This window comes from Littorina saxatilis, linkage group LG1, assembly GCF_037325665.1.
Source record: "Littorina saxatilis isolate snail1 linkage group LG1, US_GU_Lsax_2.0, whole genome shotgun sequence".
Lineage (NCBI taxonomy): Eukaryota > Metazoa > Mollusca > Gastropoda > Littorinimorpha > Littorinidae > Littorina > Littorina saxatilis.
The window spans coordinates 80,128,776-80,146,238 of NC_090245.1; the positions used below are offsets into that span (position 1 = coordinate 80,128,776).

The 17,463-nt window shown below is 41.5% G+C and overlaps 1 protein-coding gene across 1 annotated transcript in view; it reads left to right on the plus strand.

The window, feature by feature from the left end:
• The first annotated feature begins 725 nt into the window (after window positions 1-725).
• Window positions 726-17,463, plus strand: part of LOC138981064 (phosphatidylinositol 3-kinase catalytic subunit type 3-like) — a 38,871-nt gene continuing 22,133 nt past the window's right edge. Inside the window, exons 1-14 of the mRNA XM_070353872.1 lie at window positions 726-842; window positions 2,540-2,731; window positions 3,388-3,531; window positions 3,889-4,012; window positions 10,744-10,926; window positions 11,162-11,233; window positions 11,978-12,082; window positions 12,512-12,604; window positions 12,905-13,090; window positions 14,260-14,447; window positions 14,842-14,950; window positions 15,524-15,591; window positions 16,412-16,529; window positions 16,992-17,108. Of these exons, the coding sequence (XP_070209973.1) occupies window positions 772-842; window positions 2,540-2,731; window positions 3,388-3,531; window positions 3,889-4,012; window positions 10,744-10,926; window positions 11,162-11,233; window positions 11,978-12,082; window positions 12,512-12,604; window positions 12,905-13,090; window positions 14,260-14,447; window positions 14,842-14,950; window positions 15,524-15,591; window positions 16,412-16,529; window positions 16,992-17,108 (1,770 nt within the window). The 5' untranslated portion in view covers window positions 726-771. The remainder of the gene's footprint in view (window positions 843-2,539; window positions 2,732-3,387; window positions 3,532-3,888; window positions 4,013-10,743; window positions 10,927-11,161; window positions 11,234-11,977; window positions 12,083-12,511; window positions 12,605-12,904; window positions 13,091-14,259; window positions 14,448-14,841; window positions 14,951-15,523; window positions 15,592-16,411; window positions 16,530-16,991; window positions 17,109-17,463) is intronic.

The following is a 17,463-nucleotide window of genomic DNA, read 5'->3' on the forward strand; positions in this document are numbered from 1 at the left end:
TTCAACTGAAACTGATTTATTTGCAGAGTTCAAATATTGAACAGCACCAGACAACACTTTAAAATCTTCTGAGACAAGCAGTGTTAAGAAAACAACTGACCGGAACTGACCATAACGCATGGTTCATGCAGTGTCACATCCTCAAACGTGCGTTTATTTTGTTCTCACACAAATCCACTCTGTCAGATGGAGAAAAGGACTACTGCTTTAAAGAGCACATCACTGTAGACAGTATTGAGATCGTAACACCAAAGTAACCATGTTACAATCTAAGCTGTCTCTACAACGACCAGTGTGTTGTACATTCATGAAATTCTGCGTGGGGAATAATCAGTTATTTGTGCGGTGTATTGCACAAAGTAGAATGTTGTGTCACACGTGGCAATATCTTAGAAATTAGAAGAGTACGCCCTATTTTATTTGTTATTCTTGGCCTTAGCACTCCTTGAACTTACAGAAAAATCCTCTTTTAAAAAGTTTTTATTACTTAACAGTTTTGGCAGTTATGGTTTGCCATACCCGGCACTGAAAAGCGCTGTTATTTATTTCCTAGATCATTTGGTGTTCTGTCGATGTGTATTAGATAAAATGAGAGAATCACACTCATATCTTTATTGTTTGCATCGTAATAGCTATCAAATGAATTATTTTTCTTTCGATGTTAAATTTTGCGACACTAACTGGCTTGAAGCGGAACCGGAAATACTGTTTGTACGAAACGAAATAACAACACTTCGTCACTTGGCTGCTTTCGACACCCATCAGCAAAATATGGAAGAGACAAGCGATCGATTTCACTATCTGTACAGCTGTGATTTGGACTTCAATGTTAGCATTAAAATGTAAGTCGCTTTGTTCATGATATGAATAAATCGTACTTAAACTCGCATTCGGGGTTTGGCTTAGGCAACTTTGAATTGACACTAAAGAGAAGAGATCGCTAGATTAGAACTAGTAGTAGTAAAAGTAGCTTTCGCGTGATGTTGAATCAGTGGTTGACGAATATCTAGTGAAACCAAAAGGTCTGTGATTAATGGTAGCTTCTAGTTCTGCTGGAGTAGATGACATCAGAAAAGGTTTAAGGTTTATGTCGTGTGTTTGGAGTTTTATCAAGAACCATTCGGCACTGTCTGTCTTGCATTTTGAATATTTTGCACATTGGAGCCTGTGCTTTTAAAATATAATTATACGCAGTAAGCCGCAGCACAGCTGTTGCATGCAGTGTTTGCTTCTTAATATGCTTTCACTGCACTCCGCACAGTGTTTAGTCGTATTGCTGAAAGGAAAGGTGGTAATCTTGAACTTATTTATAGGCGTTCAGAGTGCACAATCTAGCGGTACCCCAATCTAGTGGCATTAATTGACTTATTTTTGATTCAAGTCCCTTTAAAAACACTTTCTACCCCACCTATGTTGACCAAGTTTTTTTTAGCCATGACAAGCTGTGCTGCAGCAGGTCACTCAGAATTGTAGTAACTGTGTAGTAACTGTGTATCAACATGCTGAAATGCAGGTGTTAGATGGACGTTACAAGAAGCGACTGAAGCTATCACTGTATCAGTCTGAGCGGATATATATATCCGTACCTGGTCAGATAGAGCCATATGAGTGGGTACGGATATATTCTGGGAGACAATGAGTTAATCAAACCAAAAAATAACTATCGTGAAATTAATTGACGGATTGAGCTTCAAAATTAAGCATAAATAATTAATTTGATCGAGGAAAATTACTGTCATTGAAGAGATATCGACAGAGTTGTCTCCCTTCCTTAAAAAAAAAGCACCAAAATAGCTGCGCCTATGTTTTCCTTCTAAAACCCATGTAAATGAAAGGCATCTGTACAGTTCATTCCGTAACTTCAAAGGTATCTAAAATGATTTGTTATGCTTACAAGAGCAGGTTCTGCAAAATTAGAGGCTTAAATTGCAGCAGAAAAACATTCCCTGAATTTACAACGCTGAAGTTCAACATTACGGGTAAGGCAACGACAACTCATTTTCAGAAAATTTCTATTCGGCTTAGTGCGTGTATTAAGAGCATCACTTCTTAGCTCTTGCTGCTAGTGCGCTTGATGAAGTTGATTCAGTCTCTCACACGCATACGGCATAGATCTATACGATCTAGGCATTGCTTTCAACCGTTTAACTCGTCAGCATTCGCTTCACTATCTATTCGCAGGGAACAGAATGAAGCCAATCCTGTCTGTTTGAATCATTCCAATGTCACTAGCTGTTATCAGCTCAAAAACTGAAAGTAAAATCTCAAAGAAAACAATTACTGTTTCTTAACTTAAAACACAAACAGTTACTGAGTTAGTATCTGGACATTTTATGTTTTAGAATACTTTAACAGTGTCATAAAGTGATCTATGAAGGTTGATTCTCAGCCGTGGGTTAATTGTCAAAGTTGGTCTGTACCTGTTTTTGAAAGGATTTAATTTACTTTAATGTCACTGTATCAATTTAGTGCTGCGCAACAATCTTACTTCTTACTAAACTGTGTGTTGCATAGCAAGCAAATTACTTTGTTTTTGCAGTGGAACACTAGAAGGAGAAGCAAACCGTTACACACTAAAAGAGCTAAAGGATGACCCAGCCAAGCGTTTCTCAGGGACATATCAGAAGGAAGGTCATGCTGACCTCTACGTCACATGTCAGGTGTTCAATGGTGGAAGATCTATGGGTCTTCCAGTTCAGACCTGCTACAAACCCATCAGTTCTCGATGGAAGTAAGTATTACCAAAATACTCATATTAGTCAACCGTCACTTTGCAACTCGTATTCTCAAAATGTAAAATTAAAGATTTCACTTCTTTTGACCATGATGATCATTTCATTTGCTGTCCAAATTTCTGAAAATACCAAGAACTAATCACATGTAAAATGTGATACAGTGTACGTGCACTTTCTTAACAGTGTGCTGTCTGTACATTTTATATGAAAAATCTTTGTTCCGATTTAGAATGATATGATGAGAAAGAGCAATTAGTCGATGGCTAAATTTATTTAAAAATGAAGGGAAAACAGTTACATGTTTACAAAAACAGTCTAATATTTCAATAAACTTTTGTTCCACTCTTTGCCAGGAAGTACTGACTATTTTCGAGTTTAATATTAAATAAAACTTGAGTGCAGTAAGCTGTTAGTACATCACTACATGTACTGAATTTGGTTTGTAGATTTTCATGCACATGGACATTTTTTTCATTCAGGATATTAAATCGCTTTTGTTCCTTTTTCTAGCTGGAATGAGTGGCTCCTGCTGCTGCCAGTCACATTCTCAAACCTGCTAAGGAACGTTCTGTTTAGAACTGAATTAATTTTAACATGTTCACACGCATCAGTATTGTGTATGCACTCAGGAATCTTTAATCCTTCGTTTTAGTTGGAATGAGTGGCTCCAGCTGCCGGTCAAGTTCTCCAACTTGCCAAGGAATGCTGTCCTCGCTCTGACCATCTGGGACATTGAGGGGACATTCAAGGCAGTGCCCGTGGGAGGCACTTCCATCAAGTTCTTTAGCAAGAGGGGGTAAGGCGGTTTTGGCGACCATGCAACTACAAGCATACTGTGTTGCACTTTAGATGACGCTTTTTAAGTAGCAAGCAATGACATGTACAATTATTATTTATTGATAATTAAGTAGTTGTGCCTTGATTGATAAGTAGTTAATTGGTTCTGACTGTAAAAGGAATGGAAGTGCTTAGTTGTGCAGCAATATACATGATGTGTATACATATGGGTTTCTGTACATGAGAACAGTAAAGTTTCAGATAGTTTTACTCCTGTACTGTATTAGTTGATTGATAAAGTGACAAAGGGTTATACTATGGAACTTTATACCTGAGTAAAAAAAAATGTGTCACATACTGCATTTTCTGTTTTCAGAAAACTACGAAAAGGAATGCACGACCTGCGTGTGTGGCCAGGGACTGTTGGCGACGGCAAAGATGAGTCTTCCACACCCGGCAAGGCCAAGACAAACAACGACCAGATGGAGAGACTAAGCAAAGTCAGTGATTCTGATAGATGTTATTACTCAAATTTCTGTACGAATGGATTGTATGCATCTAATTCCTTCTACAAACTGAGATCCATATTGGCATTTTGTCTTGTTTGTGGTTTTGGTCCTGGACCCCACTAAAGGCTTTCTGTGTCTCGGCCCTCAAATCCAGTTCTACAATATGTATACTTTTTGCTGGTCCACTTTACACCAATGGGACATTTGTTCAGTAGTCTTTGGGATCCACAAAACTCCATTCAGCACAGATTTGTAGATTTTTTTTTTTTTATCTTAAAGGCCCGGCAGGAGTATATAAGGAGCCTGACCTTCTGCGTTGGCAAATCATTTCAAACCTCTTGCAGGCAACGGACAAATACTGCTCCTACATTTTCTTTAATATCTCAGTTAAGCATGAGTTACGGTGTCAGATTTTTTGTTCACACAGCTGGTTTTCACACATTTACCGCCCTATGCACTTAGATAAGGTTAATTCTCCATAATAAAGAAGATATTTGTAAACAAACATTTCAATGGGGATCTTGTTCAAAGAAAAGGGCGGAGTCAACACTCTCCGACGTCACAGATTTACACCATGCGTTCCAAAAATAGCAAAACACGTGGCATGCGGCAATTTGGTTCCAGAACATGCTGTCTCAGGTGCATGTGTATTTGTTACATCGGATATGAAGAAAGAAATGCAACTAACCTTTACCACCAGTTGTGGCCTTGATAGGGTATTCCTGTGGGGTTGGGATAAAGCTCTCTCACTAATTTGAGCACACAGTCGGGCATCATAAATTTTCTCGGTTAATGTTTACCCGTGTTGGATTGTCTTGATGTAAGGAAGACGTCTTTTTCGCCAAGTACAATGCACAATTCCAAGCACCGCGTCGGTCTAGCATGGACCAATACTTCTTGTAGAGTACTTTTCTAACGCCGGAATTCCTGCGGTGTGGCAATTGGCCTGTACCTAGCCACCTCTGGCGATGCCGGATTTGTCACACAAGGGCTGCAAAAACAAAAGGCACACTGGCCTACCCCAGAGGAGAGCACTGTACTAGGACCCGTGTCTCCGCTTTCACAATTGCCTCCAGGATCAGATAACCAGGTCTGCACCCTAACGGTACTACACACACGAGAGACAGCCTAGCGCCTCTGTATCGAGGTCACACGATGATGGCCCAGCACCTCTTGGTACACAAGTCGAATCTTTTATTACACACCTTCGAGTTTCAAATGGCCTCTGATTCTCAGTAAATAGTCTCCTTATTGCGTTCTCCTGGTCACTTAAAAGTTGAGAAGTGTTAAATCAAATTTTGCCATTTATTTCCACAGACAGAAAGAGATGTCAGTGCAATACAGCTTACAGACCGCAGCCTGGCCCTTACTAAGTTACTATCACCATCGGATGTTGGAATGTGAAACACTCAGGTTTTCCCGCCATCTGTCGACAACACTGATTGTGTTAGAGGCTCTCGCTGGGTGGAATAACAGACCGTGTTCCAAAGTATGCGTATACACTACGCAGATTATCACCGTTGACTTCGTCTACATGGTCCCGCTAACTATAATTACTGTCCCTGAAAGTGCCTCACAGGATGGGCAAGTTTACTTTCAAAACAGAAAGGGGTAATCTAAACTCGGTTTGTTCTAAGTGGACATGGGAAACAAAGGGACTCGGATCTTGGGTCGCCCCTGGCAACACAAATGGAAGAATCCAGGATATGCAAATGGTCTTCTGCAGTTTATTCCAAGGTGGTAGGGGGTTGAAAGGGGGAACGAACGGGAGGGGGGAGGGCGGAGGGGACAGTGGTCGGTGGAGCTACTATACTAAGACTGCAGCAATGTAGACTGGTGATGTGAAATCATCACCCACACATTTCGAGGTACCCTCCCCCCTCACCATTCGGTTCACAAGCCTGTTTTTGTCCTTGGTCAGTTTGAAAATGATTGGTTTGTTCAAGTATTCCGCCAAAAAAATGCGCCAAGATTTCCCTCCTCATTTTAGTGGTGTTTGACGCTTGCCCCACTCACTTAGTCAGAGTCTGATGCAAAAATTGACTCCAGAATTCTGTTCATTGACGTTGTGACGTACTAAACTTGTTTATTGTTCTCGGTTTTGGCTGATTCTGTGTTGTTTTTCTGTTAATATCAGCGAAAGTACCATCATAGCGGTGACTGAGTTACAGCAACCAAGACTAAGTTTCATTTTGTCCGTTTGACTAGCCTGACATCTACAGCCTTGACATTGTTATTCTGTTTCTCTCTGTGTGACTGATTTTTTTGACACAAAGGTTCTCTGTGTGAAAGTTCAATTGTATTGTAAATATAAACAAAATACGCAATCAATATGCAAGATATCACAAATGTTCAGAAACGAAAATATGTGAAAAACTCTGAAGAAGCTGAAAAGAAGAAATGCTGCTCGCACAGACAGAAAGCCAGATGGTAAAATTCAGTTTAGTGGTGAGAGAGAGGAAATTAATCTTATTTACGCCCAAGTTCAAAAGGTTAAAACATTTTTGGGAGAAGGAAATCCAAACAAAGAGCTTGTGGACACTATCTTGTGCTTTTTTTTATTGACAAAAACATTGAAGCTGATTTATTAGAGCGCCCTGGTGCCCCCGCGTCCCCAGTGCACTTTGGCCTGTTCGTGTTTACATCGCGTGCCACGCGTTGTGCTATTTTTGCTAAGCCCCGCCCCTTTTTCTGTTGCATTATGGGAGAGGCCGGATCGGCCGTGACGTGTTTAAGCAAAGGTTTGAGGTGCTGCAGTAAACTGAGTATTTTAAGCACACGTGAACCCCTTCCCTCCTCCCCTTCCCCCCTCCATATCTTCCTGACCTAGTCAGGTTGAAATGTTTTGTTCGTGGCCCTTCCCTAATTCACCGTCTGTGGAAATACCATATACAGCAGTCCCTCTCATGAACGGACACCCTTGGGCCATAGCAAAACTGTCCGTACATTGCAGGTGTCCGGTCACGGGAGGGGTGACCACACCACCCCCTCCCCCATACACTCACACAGAGACACACAAACAACAGGATTGAGTCTATGCTAATCACTTCTTGTGGCTACTAAACAATGAACTCCTAATACTTCTTTAAACGTTCTGTAAAAATGATTTGTATGAAAAGTGTTGAAAAGAAGAGATAAAATAAATCCTCTTAAGGCAGTGAACACACTCACCATGCACTGACATACGAAAGCAGCCACACAAACACAGCACAGAGGAGCGTGTGCAGATGCTTTGCAAGAATAAGCTTGAAACCTAGTTTGAATAAATAGCAGCAGATAGAGCTGCATGTCATAATCATGTAATTTATTTTCATCTTGTCTGGCTTTATTGACTGCATGCCGATCATGTGGCATGGCAGTGACTTTTCACTCTTCAGTCGGAAATACACTGTACATAACACAGCTCCCACTCTCCCTCACTAATGCCTACCCCAAGCCATGACAACTGATGCTTGGAAATTGTGTGGAAGAGTACACCTCTCTATTTCTCTCCAATGCTCTTCCTGCTGACATGCAGTGACACCGGACACCCCACAGAGTTTAGCCAGCTACCCCTCCACCCCCCCCCCCCCCCCCCGCCTCCCTCTCTCTCTCACTCCCTCCAGCCATGTACTGTTGGGCTGTGGCCAGAGAGGTCAGCTCCAACTGTTCATTCAGAGCAAAACCAGTTGACTGTGTCGTAACTTTTGACACAGCAAAACAACTGAAGGGTTCGGTCAAGGCTGAGGGGAAACAAGAGTATCTTGTCAATGAAAGAGGTTACACACAGACACACGATGCTGAGAACTGTGGCCGGTTTTTCACTCTCTTTCGCTCAGGACCTTCATCGATTGTGGTTTCTGTTGTTTACGTCCAACAGACAAGAATAAAGAGCACAGTGCAGTTTCATGTTGGCATCTTCGCATGTACTCCACTCCTGACCAAAACTACCCCCCCCCCCCCTGATGGGTACAGGTGCACTCAAGTTACCAGTGACTGTCGTCACGCCATTGCGGCTGTCATCTTTGCACCAAGAGCCGGACTGCTCTGTTATCGATTTTGTTGTGGTGAAAATTTGACGATGGTCTGTCCGTACATTGGAGGTATGACCTGCTGTTGGGACCGAAAATGAGTGTCCGTGTCCACGTTTTGCAGGTGTCCGTTTAAGGGGGGGCAAATATAGAAGGAAAACACTCCGTGCCGAGCAAATGTGTCCGTACATGTCAGGTGTCCGCTCACGCCGGGGGCCGTACATTGCAGGGACTGCTGTATGTGACCCTCCACCACGAAATGAATCGCATGTCACCTCGCGCGGTTCTGCGCTAGGCTTAACATAAGTCCGGGGAGTGTCTGGTAACAGTGTGAGGGTCACCTTAGTCACAGGCTTATAACTCAAACAGTTTTCGCTCTTTTCTAAAACGGTTTTTACCACTGCATAGAGCATAAAAAACTCTTTAAGAAAATGTAAAAAATATGAAAATCATGCAAAGGTGACATGCGACTCATTCCGTGGTGGAGGGTCACATATTCTTAGATGAGACAATGACAAAAGGTGACGTTTTCATGTCAGTATGTCCCAAATGACATCACCAGTACATTTTTCATTCTATCTAATCTGTTTTCGTTCTATTTTTTCTAATAACATGCGTTAACAATTGATTGCCAACTGGAATGGAAGAGCACAAAAAGTGTAACTTGATATGTAGTTTCTCTAGAGGGAAAAACATCTTCCACTTTCATGTCAGTGTGTCCCATGCAACATACATTTGCCAAACAGCTATGTGCAAGTAGATTATTTGTTAGTGGTATAGAAAATACTGATCAACAATTAAAGTCAGTTTTCACATTCATTTTCTACCTATTTCTTATTTGTTTATTCTGTTGGCAATGGTGAAATGTCAGCAATCGTGTGTCATTCGGGACAGTAGACATGACACCTGACCTTTTGTCACTGTCTCAGATGTGAAGTTCAGATTGTTGCATTTTCTATGTGTCCATGCACCACATTTGTCGTGCATTTTATGATACAATATTGGCATGTACATGTTATTAGTCTGCTTGCTTTTGTATTGAGTTGATTAATTTCTTACCTGTCAATTCAAGGCGGGACATAGGAGAAAGGTTGAAAGAACCTTGTGTCAGAACTGAATGAGATTTGTCTTGCATTTGATGATGCAATACATGACTAGCAGCTAGATTATTGATCTCATGGCTTTTGTATGGAGTTGATTAATACTTTGTCTATCACATCAAGAATCAAGGAGACTAGTTGAAAGAAAACTGTGTAGAACTGAATGAAATTTATCTTGCAATTGCACATATATGATGTACTAGATGATTACCCGCTTCGCCGGGTACCGGCTTCACCGGGAAGAAGTAGAGCCGAATACCAGGCTGCGTCTGGGACCCGGCATTGCCACACGGAGGAAGGGAGATAATCGCGGCTAGAGGAATACCCGGCTTCGCCGGGGTGAATCGCGAGACAGACAGACAGCGTGGCGGTTCATCACAATCACCTTTGCAGGCGAAGTCCTGTCAAACGGGATTGAGAATTTTAGAGCTTATTTCTTAGCCCTATATTATCTGTTGTGGCTTCTCAAATGCCAGAACATACAGACAGACAAAAGCCGCTAGACCACATCACAAACAGAACTCTACAATACACAGGTTTTTGCCCACACACACACACACAAACACACACACACACAGAGAAGCCGTATATATATATGTATATCTATATCTATAAATATATAGAGATAGGTGAGAGTGTATTTTTCGCGTGGCTATAAATTGATTCGACCTTTTCACTTTGACAGTAAGAACAACTTACGGGTGCAAGGGAAGCGTTCTGGACAGCGCAGTGACATTCTAAAAATAGTAACTTAGAAACGGGAATATGGATTGAAGCCACACGAAGGAAGGGAGATGAACGCAAAACACTGGAGAAGATAAGGAAGAGTTACTTCTAATGGTGAAATGAACACAAAAACCAAAATCGGTTCAGCGCTGCGCGCTGAGAGCACGTGTTGAAATATCTCATCGATGATATTGTGTCCGGGGTGTAGCTGAATACGGTGTCCAAATTTGAAAAAGATCCACCGAGAACTTTGGCTTTGGTGTGTCGGTATGGGGGCCCGGGTAGCTCAGGTGGAACCAAAATCGGTTCAGCGCTGCGCGCTGAGAGCACGTGTTGAAATATCTCATCAACCAGATTTTGTGCAGGGTGTATCTGAATATGGACACCAAATTTGAAGCAGATCCATCGAGAACTTTGGCCGTGCATGGCGATCAAACACACACACACACACACACACACACACAGACACAAGTCGTATATATATATAGATATATGATTGGCAGAATAGATGTTAATATGCTGGCGTTTGTATTTATTAGGCAAATGACTTGCCTTTTACACTACTTCAAGGCATATAGGAGAACTGTTGAAAGACCACTGTGCAAAACTGAAGACAACTTGTATTATACTGATTGTTTTTGCTTCAAAGTGTTTCCTGCACTTATTGCTACAGAGGTATTTGAGAGGACACCCTTTTGTCAAGGCAAAATTAGACCGCACTACAAGAGTCATTTCATAGCTGGTATATTTTACTCAGGTTAAAAGTTAAAGGGACAACAGAAGGGGTTCTTTTCTTGGAGGTTTCCGCTCATCAGAGGGGCCTCATATAGCAGGTACACGCACCACTGTACTACATGAAATAATCTGCAGTGTGACATGTTCACAGATGACCAAGAAGCATCACAACGGTCACATGATACGCTGCGACTGGCTGGACAGGCTGACCTTTCGAGAGATTGAGATGATCAACGAGAAACAGAAAAGGGAATCCAACTACATGTACCTGATGGTTGAATTCCCTGAGATCAAGTACGACAACCAGGAATACACCGTTGTCTATTACGAAAAGGTGCCCACTTAAACAGAATGCATGTTCATCTGTATGTCACTGTGTGTGTGTGTCTGTTGGTGTGTGTGTGGGTGTCTGTCTGTCTGTATTTGTGCACCATGTGTGAATGTTTGTGTGTGTGTTTCCTACTGTGTATCCATGTGAATACTTTTGCACATAAATGTGGATGTATGATAATTTTTACTGTATTATTGTCACATAGATGGCTAATTTTGACCAACATTTTTTATTTCAGGACGGAGACAAAGGGTGTGAATTTCGTCAGCATGCTGATCTCGTCACAATCCCCGACCATGAAATGCTCTTGGTGAGTGTTGAAATTCAATGTATTTCAAGCAGGCTCCACAGGCAAGATCTCCATTCATAATTATTTAAATTGTCCAAGAATGGTTGGTCATTTCTTTATTACAGTGGTACCTGTGGTGAAAGGACACCCATAGTAGATCAGGTAAAGTGTCCCTACATTGCAGGTGGTCTGTCATGACAGATATACTTTGGTAGAGATGATAGACAAGGGGACCCGAGGATGTGTCCTTTTAAGGGAGGAGTCCTCTCAGCAGAGGGGCCCCACATCGCTGGTACCGCTGCATACTATGTTACTTTGAATATGTGGCTGATATTGAACTGTGTGAGGAAGTTCAGGACATAATATTTTGCGACTTGCTTTTGAATTTGATGAATTCTGCTGCGATTGTAATTTCCTGCTGTAAAGCATTGCATGTGCATATATATACAGTACTTATGTGTATATATTATGTTATTACTTTCATTCTGTAAATATACACAAGCCTTTGTTTATTCTTGAGCCATAGTAGATTATAGTCTCTCTTTAGAGGAAGGGCCAGATTATCAAAGCAGATCTCTGTTTATTCTAGTACTTTAAATTTCAAAGAATTACTATTCTCTCTCTCTATCTCTCTCTCTCTCTATCTCTCTTTCTCTCTCTCTGTGTCTCTCGCTCTCTCTCTCTCTCTCTCTTCCCCCCCCCCCCCCCCCACCCCCTTCTTCCTCTCTTCTTACCTCCTTGCTAGATTATTCCATTGCATTGCAGGAAAACCTGTATGAGATCAAGCATCACAAGATGGCACGTAGCCTTCGCTCAGGACCCAGAGACAGGGAGCTGAAGCCTGATGCCAAGACGAGGGACTTGTTGAAGGTATGTTACAGTATCTCTGCACTGTTTCTTCCCCCCAGCCTCTCGTTTTGTGGCTTTTGATATCGCTCATCTCGTCAATTTTTTGACTCACATGCGAAGCAAAAGTGAGTCTATGTACTCACCCGAGTCGTCCGTCCGTCCCTTGTTAAAATTTTGTTCACATTCACACAAATCATTATAAGGCTCTGCTTTAGTGTTGTGCTCTGTTTTAGTATTTTGTTTTGTTTTATTGTTCGCACATTGTCCCCAGGCGGTTTATCATCCTCCCGAACCTCTTCCTCTGCTACTTTCTATTTTATTCACTTTTGTGTTTGTTTGTTTGTTTGTGCAATAATCATCTTGTAATTGTGATGCAGGCCTAAAGACAAATTTCTGTGTAGTGAAGTCACAGACAAAATAAAGATATGTATTTGTTTTTATCTGCTTCAGAAAATTGTGTCATATCCACCCACAACATTGCTGAGCTCAGAAGAACAGGACCTGGTGTGGAAGTTTCGATTCTATTTATCACAACAGAAAGAGGTTGGTATGCTCAACTTATCCGCATTTTCTTTTATGTGTGTGTGTGTGTGTGTGTGTGTGTGTGTGTGTGTGTGTGTGCTGTTTTAAGTGGAAGCAAGAACATTGGGGGGGGGGGGGGGGGGGCATTACTTATCTTCCATTGAACCATCTCCAGTTTCCTCTCACTGCTTCCCAATACAACTGAATTACTCTTTTTTTCTCAAGTATCCCATTATTTTAGCATGTCTTGTTTTGAGTATTGACCGTTCTGCAATTAACCAACAACCAGATATACATGTACTGTTTTAAAATGCTTTCCAGGCTTTGACAAAATTCCTGAAGTGTGTGAACTGGAATGTTCCCCAAGAAGTGAAACAGGCCACAGAGCTGATGATACGGTGGCAGGCCATCGATGTTGTGGACGCCCTGGAGCTACTCACCCCGGCTTTCTCCAACCCTCTGGTCCGCAAGTACGCTGTCAGCAGACTGGAGCGAGCTGATGATGAGGTAAATTGAGCAATAAAGTATGAAATGAAACTTTGAGTTTGGTTTGGTTTGCCTGTCGGGAAACACACAAAAACTTGTCCGCTTGGCTAAAACCAGAATTTTTGGAGTCTTATTCATTTCTAAAGTAAAAAAAGTTTGAGAGATAAACATTTTGGGACATTTTTTTTTATGTAAGTATTGAATTTCTTGGTGGAAGATGATGTGGAAACATGCGGAAATTAGTGCACGATGCATTTCAACAAAAATATCTGCTGAACGCTAGCTTGTGGAAGGTATCTGCTGATTTACCCTGCTGGATGGCAGATAATTGAGTACACTCGATAACTAATTGTGTTTGGTATGAAAGTGGGTTTTTTTTAGCGGTGGGACAATTTGGACAAGTATATTCCCTGATCAGTCAACTCAGAGAACATGCACATTTTCAACACACTGTAGAATGATTTACTTTTTCATAGTCTGGCAGTGATATGCAGTTGTTATAGGTCCTGCCAATAAGAGGTAGGATACTTTTCCATGAAAGAACACCCTCAGTGGTTTCTCTGTCTGTTACCTTGATCATAGACCAAATAGCCTGGATCACCAACTCGTCACGTGACCCTTCGAGGTTACGACTCTCGACTTTCAGGGGCGCATCGGGTCCGGTTTGAAAGGCGAGCGATTTGAAGACAGTGAGAAGAAAGCACGCTCCAGTTATTTGTGACAATGGGAGGTGACAATGAACTGGATTTTCCAAAACTCCAAACTAAACTTAACAAAACTCATCGAAAAACATGTTCCATATGCACTTTTGCTGAGTTTATTTTAGCATTTTCAGAACTTACCTCGGCAACTTCGTCCATGTTTACAATCGACACCGGATATCACGTCCCCCTGATTTCTGAAAGGCTTGTAAGCGTAGGTTCCTAAATGCGAGAGGCCGCTACCTCGTAATAGAGAGAAAGAGCGGAGAGAGAGCTAGTTGGCGGTCCAGGATAAATGGTCTATGCCTTGACCAAAATATACCTGTCATGAAAGGCAACTAGCAATACAGGGACACTCTTGGCTGGTCTCAAGAGTTTTCTTTCTTGGCAGATACCACTGTAGGTGTTTTAGTTCTGGACCAAGTTTGACAAACGTCTTGATAGATCATTCATTGATAAAATATTAAAGTATCATTTTTCTTTTCACAGGACTTGTTGCTGTACCTACTTCAGCTAGTTCAGGCCCTGAAATATGAAAACTTCAAAGAGATCAAAGAACACGTTGACGATATATCCCGGCGTCCATCTGTGCCGGCCTCAGATCGTGTTTCCATGTCCGAGTCGGATCCACTGTCTATGTCTGGATCAGACGTCTCTACTTCCATGGAAAAGGACAGGTAACATTGGAGTTGGAGTTGTTCTTGATTGAAGGCAAATAATATAAGTGTACTGCCTGTGGAGCAGGGCTGTTGCAAGCAGTTAAAAGGATTCCTCAGTTTTCTGCAATCCTTGGCGTAACCTTTCTCCCTCAATGAAAAAATGTTGGCAATTGTGAGGAAATTGTGACAAACTTTTCTGTCAATAAATTTTGGCAGAAAAAAACACGTTTATAATGCAGGTCATAAGAATTCAGTTTATCGTTAATGACAAGATTTCCTAATATTAAAGGTAAATAAGATTATTTTTCTGTTCTCTTAAATAAAGCCACAGAATGTCCAAGCAGAGACTCAAAGTATTTACTTTTGGGGACTGATGATATTTAGTTTTTACTCATGAGATGTTATTGTGCAGATCCAGCAGCAGTCTGTCTCATGCGTCTTCCACTGACTCTCTGACAGAAACCCTCAACAGCTCCGTCCCTAGTCGACCAGACCCTGCCTCCACTACCATGAAACTAGGGGTCAGTTTCCCTTTAAAAAAAAATTGTACTTTGGTTACTCAGCAAAGACTCTGAGAAAACAGGGTCTGAAAAGGGAGGGAGACTTACATTGGGGGTATTAAATGAAGTTAATGACAACTAATTCAAGAATATTCCCAGGCTGGGAGGGGGTCGAGGATACTAGCTACATTCATTCTATACAGATCCCAAATTATGATATTTTGTAGACTGTTTTCAATAGTATCACATGATTTACAGTGAGTCACAGATTGACAGAAAATGTAGTACAAAGGAACCTCTTTTTAAGACCTCCACAAATCTGAGAAAATCAGGTCTTAAAAAAGGGGGAGATTTTAAATGAAGGTAAATTTACAGACACTTATATGAACAGAAAATCTTAAAAACTAGGGTCTCGAAAAGGGGTGGTATCAAATAAGGGGGAGATTTAAAATGAAGGTAAATTTACAGACACTTATATGAATAGAAAATTTTAAAAACTAGGGTCTCGAAAAGGGGTGGTATTAAATAAGGGGGGGGGGGGGAGGAGATCTTAAGAGAGGGGTTCCACTGTATTATTCTTTTGTTGTTGCTCAGATGGACCTTGCCACTTTCTTGATAACCCGTGCCTGCAATAACCCAAAGGTGGCCAACTATTTCTACTGGTGAGTCACTGCAGCTGTTCATAATGTGGCAACAGATGATGAACGCAAAAATGTGTCATTTTTCTGGCAAAGAAAAGCTAGCTAAGTTATTCAGGATAAAGTTATCTTCATGAAAAGAAGAATGAAAGAAGAATTGATTTTTTTGTTGAACAGGCTAAAAAGGAAATTGGCTTTAGCGTGTGGAGTAAATGATGAAAATGATTTTTCTTCTTGTGTTATTATATAGCACATATTTTGCCATAACGAATGTAGGGGTTCAAATTCTGTTGTAATTGTTTGTTTCTTTGCTTTCTGTGTTTGTATTTAATTTAATCAGAAATACAACTTTTCGTCATTACTTTCACACAAAATTTCACATTAGACTTATGACAAAGCCTAAGAGAAATTATGTGTGTTACATTGGCCTTAATTCCTCTATCTCCCCTGCTTCCACTCCTCAATCACACACACACGCACCCAAACACACACACACATACACACACACATACACGCACCCAAACACACATTCACATACACACACACATACACACACACATTCACACACACACACACACACACACACACACACACACACACACACACACACACACACACACACACACACACACACATTCATACACACTGTGACACATGCACACCTGTTTTCTCCTACCTAGTTCCTCCACTCCCATCCCCACCCCCACTCCCCACTGTACAGCACTATACCACCCCATACTTCACCTCCTCCCCCTTCTCCACATCCACCCACCCCCCATCCTATTCCCTCATCAACGTTCATGTGGCATTTGCTGTCTGTAACTAGTATTGACACCTGTGACAGGTACCTGGCTGTGGAGTGCGAAGAGCAGCAGGACAATCAGCCCAGATACGAACAAAATGAGCAATGGAGGGCAATGTACCTGTACGTCATGAAGCGCTTCAGCTCTGCTCTGCAAAAGGTGCGGCTGAAAAATTGCACAATAACTTGTTTTTAGTGAGCCATAAGATGGATAGGGAGAGCCAGTGAAACACATGTTCATATATTTTTTACTCAGCATGCACACACACATATTGTACACATGTACATGTGTGCATACACACACACACACACACACACACACACACACACACAGCCACCAGCCAGAATTTTATGGAGAGAATTTCTGGGGACAGATGGCATAATACACACATGCATGCACACAGGCACACGCACACATCTTTCATAAAGGGGGACGTTTAGTTCCGTAGCAAGCATCTTTGTAGAATGAAGCTGCTTTGAAATATTTTGTTTATTTTATCGTCAAAATGTGTCTGACATTTTTGTGGCTCATTTTATGTTTGATATTTGACTCTGTGTCTGATATTTTTATGGCTCTATTTATGTGAGTCTGATATTTGTGTGGCTAAACTTGATTTCCCAGGGAGGCCAGACACTATGTCACTTACGCTCAGCGCTCAACACACAGAAAGATTTTCTCAACAACATTGTCGTCATGGTGAAGATTGTCATGCGAGAGTCAGGCAGTCGCAGCAAAAAGGTAAGTGTGTGTGTGGGAATGACAGAGTTGGGAAGGGGGCCGGGAAAGGAGGGGGAGGGGGTCATGTGTATATAATTGAGTTGATAAACTTCAGGCTGGTTATCTCCCTGTGCATTGTTTGTTGGGCAGTTTGTGTACAACTGCACTGTGTGACTCACAGTAACTAACCTGAGTCTGACTGGTCTGAGTATTTTTTTATTTTGTTTTTACAGCAACTGCCTACATGTGTGTGTACATATGTGCATGCATGTTCTAATTGCACGCTTGAGCAGGGGAGGGGAGGGAGAAAGAGAGAGAGTGAGAGTATTCTAATGATAAAAAAAGAATGGGAAAAGCACTACTGACATCGCAAGTG